Source organism: Podarcis muralis, chromosome 5 (assembly GCF_964188315.1).
Source record: "Podarcis muralis chromosome 5, rPodMur119.hap1.1, whole genome shotgun sequence".
NCBI classification, from domain to species: domain Eukaryota; kingdom Metazoa; phylum Chordata; class Lepidosauria; order Squamata; family Lacertidae; genus Podarcis; species Podarcis muralis.
The window spans coordinates 54,013,852-54,025,968 of NC_135659.1; the positions used below are offsets into that span (position 1 = coordinate 54,013,852).

Here is a 12,117-nt window from a genome sequence, read left to right on the forward strand (position 1 = left end):
ACCCCTGCCCGTACGGGCCAGTCTTGTCAGACTCTAGGGTTGTGTGCTCATCTCACTCTTGAGGCCAGGAGCCATCGCCGTCCACAGACACTTCCGGGTCACGTGGCCAGTGTGACATCGCTGCTCTGGCGAGCCTGCACCAGCGCAGCACACGGAACGCTGTTTACCTTCCCGCTATAAAGCGGTACCTATTTATCTACTTGCACTTTAAGGGTGCTTTCGAACTGATAGGTGGGCAGGAGCTGGGACCGAAAGACGGGAGCTCACCCCGCCGCAGGGATTCGAACCGCCGACCATACGATCGGCAAGTCCTAGGCACTGTGGTTTTACCCACAGCGCCACCCACTAACATTGCTAGGTGGCAGCTATCAAATAAACTTGTGTAAACTGGCAGGGGGAATCGATGGATGCTGCTGGACTCCAACTCCCATCAGCCCTTGCCAGCATGGCCAGTGGTCAGAGATGCTGAGAGTTGTAGTCTAGCAACATCTGGAGGACCACAGGTTCTCCATCCCTGAGACAGATGGAAACTTCTGGAAGTCTTGAAACATGAGGCTGCTTCTGACTCCAACCCTTAAGAACGAGTTGAAATGCAAGTGGGGAGAGCAGTTACCATCAAACGGAATGAAATGACTGAGATACTAGTAGGAGCTGTTTCTTGGAGCGAGAAGTTCCCAAATGCCATGGTTGTATTTATTAAGTGCCCCCAATCTCCCCCGCCCTTCACCAGCTGTTATGTTCTGCATTATTTCACACACCAATGAAACTAGATTGTCAAGTGCAAAAAGAGCTACAACTCAGGTTTGGGTGAACGTGCAGCCCTGATGTAGCTGTCGGATACAGTGATGTCACTGTTCATGTGCTGGTCCAGGAACTCCGAGGTCTCTTCTGCAATTTGACCTGGGATCCGGAAATCAATGGTCGGCTGGTCCCTTTTAGGGCTAGGATGGGTAAGAGTGTTTCTGGCCTCAGCATTGCAACCCGTCCCTTGTAGGAACTGCAAGAAGTTCTCCTCAATGGAGCCTTCTCTGCTGGGTAACCTGAGGTCTTCCTCTGGTGGCTGCTTGAAGAAACAGGTGAGGTGCTTGCTCAGCTCTCCTCGGATCTGTCGATTGAGGCACCCGTAAAAGAAAGGATTGGAGGTGAAGGAAAAGTAGCCAATCCAAGTAACCACATTCTCTGTCTGCCGGCCGGGGAAATGGGAGCTCAGCACAGAGTAGAGATGAAAGGAGAAGTATGGCAGCCAACAGAAGAGGAATTGGCCCCCCACAGCCAGGAGGATGATGACAGCTTTCCCACCCCCAAACGTCCTCTGAGGGGTAGTCCGAGGGGCTCCTGAACTAGTCACCATAGTGGATCTACTGCTAAGGGATTCTGACCGCTGCCTTGGGGTCTCCATCCAAGTGGGGAGTGGGCCATGGTGCATGGCAGCCACTCTGGCCACTTTGAACATGCTGCAGTAGACAACCAGAATGATGAGGACAGGCAGGAGGAAGTAGAAAAGAGCAAAGAAAGCCACAAAGAATTTGCAGTAGGCACTCCGACTCCACTGCAAGGTGCAGCTTTGTCCCCCATAGGCTGCTGAACTACTGGCACGGTCTTGGGAGAGCCAGCCCAGGATAGGGATGATGGACATGACCACAGCCTTGATCCAGACGCCAACCAGGACACAGACAACCAGGCCCACAGTCATTTTCACCTCGTAGCGCATGGGGTGCACCACATAGTAGTAGCGCTCAACGTTAATGGCCGAGATGGAGAGGATGCACATGGTGATGAAGCAGACGCTCAAGAACAGGTAGATGTGGCATATGGCATCCCCAAAGGCCGTGCCGTCAAAGAAGGCTGAGCTGGACAGCATAGCCAGAGGCATCAGGGTGACGGCAGCCAGGAGATCCACCAGGCAGAGGTGGAACACAAAGACGAACTTCCTCAGTGCAGGTGTCTTGATGATGACCGTCATAATGGCTACATTGCCTACAATGGCTGTCAAGTCAATCAAGAGCATGAAGAAGAGGCCCACCGACTCAGAGGCCACATCTCTGGTCTTGGTGTCGAGGCTGGAATTGAGGAGCAGAGAGCTCTGGCTTGTCTGCAGCAGCCTCCTGATCCTGGTGGAATTCCGCACCCACTGGGTGGGGAGAGAAGGCTCCATGGAGAATAGCACCTCCCTTCACAAGTCCATCACCCATCCTATTCTGGGTCCCCAGGAAGTGATCAGAGAGAATCAACAGTGGCCGTGGAGAAGAAGCAACCCCAAACCCTGGAATCACATTCTTGCCCGTGTTAAGAGCTGAGCAGGAAAAGGGATCTTATGTCTCCCGTTGCCATTCAGTTCTGTACGCCATTATGTTCTTAATTAAACACAGCCATTTTGCACCTCATTTTGATTGTGCTTCTTTAGATAGAATATCATGGCAGTGCAAGAGGACCATGGGATTGGTTCTTGTGATGGAGAAGGGTCTCATTTTGCTGCATCTCATGACAGGCTTTCCCCCAGGCAAATGTCAGCACCTACAAAGAAGCACAATTACATATTAATGGCTTTGTCAGCCAAAGAGAAAGTCCTGAGATAGGTCTTGTTAAGTTCACATGGTGGTTCTTTGATAAATCCCTAAACAACAAAGAAGACCTTTTTAGTTTGCTCCCACATTTCAGGGTACTGTGCAAGGAAGCTTATTTGCTTTCAGAGACCAGTGTGGATTGAGTAATCCTGCAGGTATGCACTGCAAAGGCTTAGCATTGAAACAGCACTTACAACCCCTGCTGTTAGCTGCATCTGAAATACCTTAGTTCTGATGGTATCTAAGCTCAGAGCAGGTTATGAGACCCCTTTCCTAGGGGGCTTTTTACAGCTCACTTTCTTTGACCAATGAACATGCCATTTCTACTCATCAGTTACAAGGGATCCAGGTGTCTCCCTCACCAAGTTGCTTTTCTATTGCAGCACAATACCTCAAACTGCAATTTGCTGCTACTGAGAAAATGTAGTTTTACCACCATTACTGAGAGTGGTTATGCAAGGCCTATAGGTGCTTATTGCAGCCGTTCTCAGACTGTGAGCTCCATTCAGATAATTCACAGAAAGGTAGAGGGAAAGCAGAAATATCAGCCCTGAGATTGATTTTCTCCTTCTTTTGACAATGCAGATAGAGGCTGTTTTGACCAGAGCTCTAACCTACATCCCATGGATTTCATAATACAGTGCTGGAGCAACATTCTAATTTCCCCCTTACAGGAGAAAAAGCTATAAACACTTAAAAGAACCCTTCTTAGCAGCCTGGACTAGCACACATGCACACACATACCACCTGTGATTTTCATGTTATAGCACTAGTCCTTGTGATGATGCTGGCATTGAAGAAGGGGGGAAAGTACAGTGGTACCTTGGTTTAAGAACAGACCTGTTTACGAACAATTTGATTTATGAACTCCGCAAAACCCAAAGTAGTGCCCCGGTTTGCAAACTTTGCCTTGGTCTACGAATGGAAGCTGAATGGTAGAAGGCGGTTCGTAAACTGAGGTACCACTGTAGTTAATTAAGGGATGCACTGAGATTTCTACCATGTTTCAAATGGCCCATGTGCTGGCCTATTGGATAGTGCCTATGATGCAAATTATGATAGCTTACACATGACATTTTAAAAAACACTTTACTAAATAAGCACTCACGTGCTTTACAGGTCTGGCATGGGAGCATTCATTCAATGTCTGTAAATTAGAGCAGCCTTTCCCTCCCATGGCTGTTGTGCCATCTCTCCTGCACACCCCTTTATTTATGTTGCATTTATTTGTCCGTTTCCAGAAGAAAATGTCTCACAGTGACTCACAAATCCATAAATCACAAAACAACGGCGATCATTTAAAACCAGATACATAAGGAAAATGCAATAAAGCAAAGACATTCTAGAAGTGCTCCAGTGCTTTTTACATCTCACTTTCTTTGACCAATAAACATGTCGTTTCCACTCATCAGATCTTACCCCACACTACTAAAAGAGTGCCACTATGAAAGAGGTCAGACTATGAAAGAGGTCAGAAATAATACCACAGTTTGACCTCAACTGAAAGCCTGGGGTGTCTATAGCATTTTGTTTCTATAAACAAAGTGAGGGCAAATACAGACATGGCTGCTCCTTTGCAGCAGAGTTCAATCCCGCCGGCTATAATAAATAGAATGAAAAATGCCCTATTAAAGAATCACAGGTGTGTAGTGGAATAAAGGCATAGAACCAAGCAGCAATAAACACAAATATACCCAGGCAGTGCAAAAAGCAACCTGTGAGGTCTGGGGGAGACTAACTGTGGTTCAGATCCTGTGCTAGGCCATGAAATCTTATGTGCTCAGCAATGCACAGGTGTGGACCAGAGGGGGCATATGAAATGGGTAGGCCAATGTCACGGCCCCCAAACCTGCTCTCCTACATTACCTTAAGGAAGACACGAATGATGAGAAAATATAGGTATGGGGAAGGCTGAGCATCTCCCCCTGGGCCCTTCTGGCCAGATGACCTAACTCTTCTGCCCTCCTCAGACTCAGAGGATTGACCTTCTCCCTCAATAACATTTCCTTTGTTTACACAGCATGGAAGTCATCACCTGTGGAATTGGACAACCAGCTCCTCAAGGAACTATAGTGTAGGCCTTGTCAGAAAACATAATGCCTCAGAAGGTCCCAGCTCTTGACTGAGGCTAACTTCACAAGCACACGATATATCTAAAGCACATTTGAAGCACATTGCTTCCCCAAAGAACCCTGGGAACTATAGTTTGCCCATCACAGACCTATAGTTCCCGGTACCCTGACCTGAGTAAACTACAGTTCCCATGATTGATTGATTGATTGATTATTTTTTTTGGGGGGGAGCAATGTGCTTTAAACATATGATGTGGATCCAATGAATATTGTCAACTAGGAAGGTCCACTGGGAGCTGTCCAGGGTCCTGACCTGTCTTTTGCTTCCACCACAAGCCCAGGACAGCTGGGAGGGCTGGTTCCTGCAGCTGTTCTACAGCAGAGTGCCTGCTAGTGGTGTATTCTGCTTTCTTTCCACAACATGTTCTTCTAGGTTGATGGGTGTGGCACAGACATCCTGTGCAGGTGAGACAAGATGGGTGGGGGGTGGAACTTCCCCCTTGGACATTGATGGGTGCACCAGATCATGGCTGTCCTGCTTGGCTGGTTATCTGGCTGCCATCATGTGCTCTTCTCCCTTGTCAGTATTAAGCTGCCCCACTTCTCGCACCTACCCACAGATTGGCTAAGTTGCCCCTTCTCATGCTGCAAACTAGATAGCTGCATGCAAGAGGGGGGAGTCTGCAAGGCCCCTGTCCCCCAACCTCTGGCAAACACAGGAAAACACACACAGCATGGTAGTGGTGTTTATTGCACAGTCAGGGATAGGGCAGATTTTGAAAGGTAAAGACAGATGTCTGGCCTTGATGGTCAGTTGCTCCAGCAGGGTTCCTGTGCTGAGGGCAGTTGCAGGACAGCAGACAAAGTGCCCCCCACAGCTTGGTGTCCATACTACAGATAGCATCACCTGTTGGCTGACCAGCGGCCATGGAGCTTGCCAGGGCACAGGAGTCCGCCTGGTGTGAGTATATTGACGGGTGCTGTTGGACTTCCATCACAGCCTGCATGGGATGGGGTAGACCAATCCACTATGCCTGTGGAGAGCAAGAAGAGACATGGAATCAGCAAGCAACAAGCAGAGATCATCAACTAGAGGGTTAGAGCAAGAGACTTTGGATGAGATGCAGTCTTCGCAAATGGCAAACGGGATGAGGGGAGATATTGGAGGTTGTTGCTGCTGCAGTTAGTACATAATCACAGCATTTCCCTGCTTACCTACATGCAGACCTCTGACCTGGCTACCCCAGTTGTTGAGTGGAGTTGGCTGTCTCTGTTTGGAATTCTAAGGCGAGGTCTCTGTTGGGGTTCTAGGCAGAGGAGTATTAGCTTAGGTTTCCATCTGTGTTGCAAGGTCAGCTGTCCATGCAAAATGCTCCTTTTATGTGCATAGCACCCTTTCTGCCTCACCCTTGTGAGCAATAAGTGTGTACACCATGTACACCTGGGGACAGAGGGATATAATCCCATGCCACCTGAGGCCACATCTGTACCATGCATAGTAAAGCACTGTTATGCCGCATTAATCAGTCATGGCTCCCTTCCCCAAAGAATCCTGGGAACTGTAGTTTAAGGGCATGGAGACTTGTTAGAAGACCTCTATTCCCCACACAGAGCTACAATTCCCAGAGTTCCCTGGGAAGAGAGACTGATTATTAAACCACACTGGGTATTGTACCTCTGCAAGGGGAATAAGAGGCCTTCTAACAATGCTCAGCACTCTTTACAAAAGTCCATTCTCGGGATTCTTCGGGGGAAGCCATGACCATTAAAGTGGCATAGAAGTGCTTTGAATCATTGACTCGTATAGTATAGAATCAAACGTATAGTGCAGAAATGGTTTGAGTTACGGACTTCCTTTGTGGGGTTCATAGCCCTCCCTGTGGAAAGCCATCCCATCAGATGACAATGAGATAAAGAACTAAACAACTTTTAGAAGACATCTGAAAGCAGCCCTGTTATCGGGAAGTTGTTAATGTTTGATGATCTTTTCATATGTGCTGGAAGCTGCCCAGAGTGGCTGGGGAAACCCAGCAAGATGGGCAGGGTATAAATAATAAAATTAATATTATAGTGATGTGCCTTGATTGCATGGCATACCTGAGTACAGTTAGGGATAGGGGACCAATTTGCTCAGGTTCCCATGAAGGCTGACCTACTCTGAATCCGTCATAAGTTGCATCTTCAGTACTGTCCTTCTTGGGACATTTGCCCTCTCAGGGGACAAGAAGCCAACCTGCTAGCTGGTCCACCCCATTCCACGTATCCTTGCTCTACAGTTGTGAACTGTTAGATCAAAATAAGCAGACTACCATTTACATGACATGAAAAGAGTAGGTCTACATAGGATGCTAGTGAGCAAATGGTTAGTGAAAGCCAAATCTATGGGGTTGTACAACCCCACAAAAACATGTTGGGTATTTTTTAACGTCATTTTATTGATTTTTTTTCTTATTTGACAAATACATCCACCGAAAACAATAAAATAACACAGAACCTCACATGCTCTACCCGTGTTATTCATTTCAAAACTGCCGTACCACCCAGCTTACTCATATTTATATATTAAATGCCACACATCTTAATTTTGATGTGTCATAAAATTAACTCCCGAATAATATAATTTTCAGAAGTTCAAAATGAGATATATCTGCCACTCTTGAAGTTGTTAGATAACAGGAGGAGAAAAAGAAAGCCAAGTGCTCTTACTAGGCCAGTGGGCGGTATTTGAGAATATGCTGCGGAATTAGATATAAATGAAGCTCATGCCAACAGTGGGTCCACATACAGACCGATGCACACTCTACTTATGATTAATTACATTTGTTTCAGTCAACGCAACCCCTCTAAAGCCAGTGAAAATAAGTCAACCCTTTCAAGTTATGGATCAGGCCCCCACAATAATAATTTAGCACTCTTAAAACATCTGCAGTTGGAAAGTATCTGGTGGGAATCTTAAATCAGCTGATAAAATCTCAGCACAAACCTCCATCAAGCAGAGTGAGCGAGTGGGGCTGGTCATTATGAGCAGGAGAAAATAAAAATAAGGAATTCTGTAGACAGAAGACAACTGATATGAGAACTAATCTTTGTGTTCAGAGTCCTGGGACACTCAGAAATAAGAATCTCAACACAGACTAAGCTTTGGAGATATAGTTTTATCCTGAAGTTTCTTCCTTGCTATTTTGGGGTGTGCTTCAATCGCGTTGCAGTAAATTCAGGTTGCACAATTATAGGTGATAGGGTGGTCTTGCAAAAGTTCAGACGTCTTGTGATGATGATATATTACGGTAATTTTATATACCACCCTTTATCTAAGGGTTACAGGGCGGTTTACAGTATAAGTGTCAAGGAAAGTGATGGATAGAAAACACAGTGGACAGTGTGGGGCAACTTTTTGTTTGTCTCTCTGCAAGCAAATCAGGATGAGTGCTCAATAAACAGGTTGTCCGGAAGCACCCTAGAAGTTCTTCCTTCCAGAATTCCCTTTGCCCTGCCAATCTAGTTTAAGTCCTGGGATAGACTAGACTGTGCTTAGTCCAGGGCATTCTGGAAATCCTGGCCAAGGAATGGATGTGCCACAACCATTATACCAATGAATCTGGTTCAGAAGTAAAACATTCAGTTTTCCTATACAGATTTCCTTATCCATTTGACCCCAATAGTTCTTCTGTGCCCCCACACATGGGATTTCCATGTGCCTCAAATCCATATCAAGAGCCATAAGAGCGCACGACTTACCCTCCTGAGTTGCATAGAAACAGGAAACTTCAAGGACTGTGTTGCAACCCAGAAAACACCCTCCCCCTGCACACCAACTCAACAAATGTGCTTGAAACATAGAGCTGGGATCGAAGTTAAAAAAGCACCTGGCTGGTGATAATAGTTTTGACTTGATCCCAAATAATGCAAGCAAAGTCATCTGTGTTCAGCATAGCTCTGCTACACCCATACAGGCACAATAGCTGAAGCAAGGGAACGTCTAGTATGTGGTCTGCTGCCTGCTCACCTAGTTCAGTGCTCCTCTGAAGCATTCCATGGTTGCAATGACCACTTGGGGGACATGGCATTATTGGACAGATCCTGCCCGGTGTGGTAGCTCCTCATTCCTTTTAGCATCGCCATCAGAGAGGGACTTTGGGGCAGATATTTCATCACCCACTTGGCAGCATGAACAGGAGGTCCCACCCAAGGGCGTAGCATGGGTTGCCGGTGTCTGGAGCAGGGCAAGTGCTGCCCTGGGCAGCAGTCAGTCCCTTTGCTGGCCAGGGTCTAATCAAGGGAGTCTGTCCTTGCAAACAAGCCCCAACCTAGGAGCAGAGATAAGTCAGAGAAACGCTCAGCCAGGAGCGCCACTGTGTTGCCTCACCCTCCTGTCCTTGCAACTCTGGGCAACGCACATGACTCAGGCAGTGCTTTCCTGCCTTCCTCTTCCTCCTGCCCTCCTCTTTGGGTGACTGTTGCACTCTCTCCCTCTCAGCCAGCACAAGGGTGGGGTGTGGGTGGGCGTCCCTTCACTGGCCACAAGTAGTAGCAGGTGCCACCACTGTCCAAGCCCTGAAGGCCCAGCTAGGGCTTGGCTTGCCTCCCCATGGCTCCAGCCTTGATGAGGGAACCTGTCATGGGGGCACTTGGTTGTGCCCCCTCCAAAATTTGCACCTGGGACCATGGCCCTCCTGGCCCACCCTTGCTATGCCACTGGTCCCACCCCAAACACAGCAGAGCTGGCTTGCCACATTTCGAAGTAAGCAATGAGTGACACCTTGCTGTCTAAAGCTCTGTGGGACCATGAAGTCCAGGTCTAAAATGACTGAACTCCTCTTCTTCCCCATCGCTTCTCTTGTCTCATGCAGCATCTTGCTTCTACAGAGCAACGAGGCATGGAAGCTGCAAGCCTGCTTTGCGATGTCCGCCCTGATCAGACCATGAAAAGAAGAGTCTGTATCCCACTGCATATCTATGTCCAACCACAGACATCCGGCCTTCTCCCTCGAATTGCCAGATGACCTTTCATTGATAGGATGCCCCTTTAAGAAAAAAGTACTGCTCTTTATCTCCTCATCGCACATCATAGGTTTCCCTCATTCCCATACTTCACACTTCCACATGTATGCTCCATATTTCAGGAAATGAATGGCCCGAATCTCTGAAATGCTTACCTGGCATGCCTCCTGATTCAGTAGCGATTACACAGGTAGGTGCAGCTCTATATAGCCACACGACAGGATCTGCTCCGTCTAGAAGAGACACCCACTCTCTCACACATAGACCAACACCCTCCTCCCCAATTCCTGCTCACATGGGTTTCTGCTGTGCTGCCTTCAGCCTTGCAAGACAAAGAGCTCCCAAGTGCTGGGCTTTTAATTTCTTCCAATGGAAATATCAACAGACAGTTTCCCACCCTGAGAGAGGAGGCTGCCACTCCTGCTGCCCACACCCTCCTCCTGCTGGGTCCTCCTTACCTTGAGCTACCCACCTGTCCAGTGCTTGGAGACCCACCTTACTACCAGTAGGCCTCAGCTTGTGCCAGGAGGGAGGAGAGCGAGGATCTTGCAATCGGAGGGGAATCAAGGCTGGTCCTGTTCATTCCTCTGCCCAACTGCTGGCAGATTAGCTCCTAGTTTCACATGCAAGAAGGAGCCTACCTGCAAAGCTCAGGCTCTCGTTGCTCTTTCCATTTAAGTGCATACATAGATTTGAGTCCCCATGTTTCGCCTCCTCGGTGCTTATGCCTATATCCATCTCAGCTTCTTGGGGAGAATGGACTGGCTATATGCTTTTCTTCCACCGAACAGCACATACTAGGCACCTGGGCGATAGGAAAGCACTGGCAATAACCTACCCTAGAAGTCTGCATGCTGCTGCTGCCTGGCTACACAGTTGCCTATTCCCTTCTCTCTAATCCAGACTTCAGTTCTCATACCTTCCCTGTGCAGGCTTCCAGCATACTGGGTACCTCTCTGCTGCTTCTCCTCCACTGTAGCTGATGCACAGATCCACTGCAGTGAAGGGTGAGAGGCAGCCAGAAGCTTGGAGAGTGTGTCAGCTTCTGGGTCCTAGAAGCCTCCTCATTCCTGTTTCAGGATTCCAGGTTTTCCATGTGCATGGCCTGATATTCCAAAAGGGTAAGTAGGGATATGAAGTCCCAACTTTAGAAATGCTCGAGGGCGGCTAAAGCATCCCCTCTCCGGCTGTCTTTCATTGGTTGGTGAAGACATTTTAAAAATTAGAAGGATTTTTGCCTTGCTAAGTACCTGATGTTTCATTTCCAGCTTGTATTTCATCTGTGACCTCTGTTTCTGTCGTATTTGTTGTAGTTTTATTTAATGCATTGCTTCATTATATGATGTTGCAAGCTGCCCTGAGCAGTGCATAGGTACAGTATTAGAAGGGCAGGATGGAAATTTCTATACAAATACAGTGGGACCTCAGGTTACAGATGCTTCAGGTTACAGACTCTGCTAACCCAGAAATAGTACCTTGGGTTAAGAACTTTCCTTCAGGATGAGAACAGAAATTGCGCAGCAACGGTGCGGCAGCAGTGGGAGGCCCCATTAGCTGAAGTGGTACCTCAGGTTAAGAACAGTTTCAGGTTAAGAACGGACCTCAAGAACGAATTAAGTTCTTAACCCAAGGTACCACTGTAAGTAAAAAAGATCCAGCTGTAGCTCTCAGAAACCACTATTTAATCATCAATAACTAATCTAAACCGAGGAACAGAGGAAACTGCCTCTGGAAACACAGGCCCCTGATGCATCTAGCTCAGTTTTATCAACACTGACTCGCAATGGCTTTCCTGGATTTCAGACCAGGGATATTTCCACACCTAACTGGAGATGCCAGGGACTGAAACTTCAGCCTTCTGCATGCAGAGCAGATGAGCTGTGGTCCTTCCCAATGTTTTGTGGAGTTTCCCCACCTCTCTCCCTTCTTCCCTTTAGTTACAGAGGTGCACTATGCAGAAGGTGTTGGCTCTTTGCAAACCACAAGCACTATGAATTTGCTTTTAAAGCCAAGATTTTCACACAGGCACACCTACATGACAAAATCTCTGCTGGAGCTCCGAAAAGATGAGGGCAGCTCTGCTCCCTTGGCCCCTGCTTAATGCTGTGGGGCAAAGGTTGGATTCAAACATATCCTGCTTCCTCTACACAGAGCAGATGGAGCAACTCTGGGAGTGAAGACATATGACCTGACAGGTTCCTGGTTACAGCTGCAGTTTCCTGGCAGCAACTCACATGAGTGCAATCCTACATTTTATGTTTTATTTTTTGGCCTCTCCACTCGAGCAAAGCATTGCTGAAAAGCAGTGGCTGAATCCAAGGATGTGTCAGTTCAGTAGTTACTTCCTCTGTACAGCTGTATTCCTGGCAGTCATGACCAGGAATGATGGAAGCAGCAAAATTTTGAAGACTTTCATAAATCAGAACCATTTGTCCTTTTGGAAAATTATCCAGTGAAGTGTGACCGTTAAATCTAGCACA

At 47.5% G+C, this 12,117-nt stretch overlaps 1 protein-coding gene across 2 annotated transcripts; it reads right to left on the minus strand.

Annotated features, from left to right (window-relative positions):
* Positions 1 to 359: 359 nt before the first annotated feature.
* On the minus strand, positions 360 to 10,634 carry GPR61 (G protein-coupled receptor 61). Of its 2 annotated transcripts, none has more exons than XM_028733873.2 (3): positions 10,110 to 10,634; positions 5,544 to 5,670; positions 360 to 2,514 (listed from the first exon to the last, which is right to left on the minus strand). In XM_028733873.2, the coding sequence occupies exon 3, from the start codon at positions 2,153 to 2,155 to the stop codon at positions 791 to 793; it is 1,365 nt and encodes a 454-aa protein (XP_028589706.1). In that variant the 5' UTR covers positions 2,156 to 2,514; positions 5,544 to 5,670; positions 10,110 to 10,634; the 3' UTR covers positions 360 to 790. The 2 variants fall into 2 exon arrangements, with proteins under 2 accessions (XP_028589706.1, XP_028589708.1); XM_028733875.2 differs by having other exon boundaries at positions 10,557 to 10,626.
* Positions 10,635 to 12,117: the final 1,483 nt, after the last annotated feature.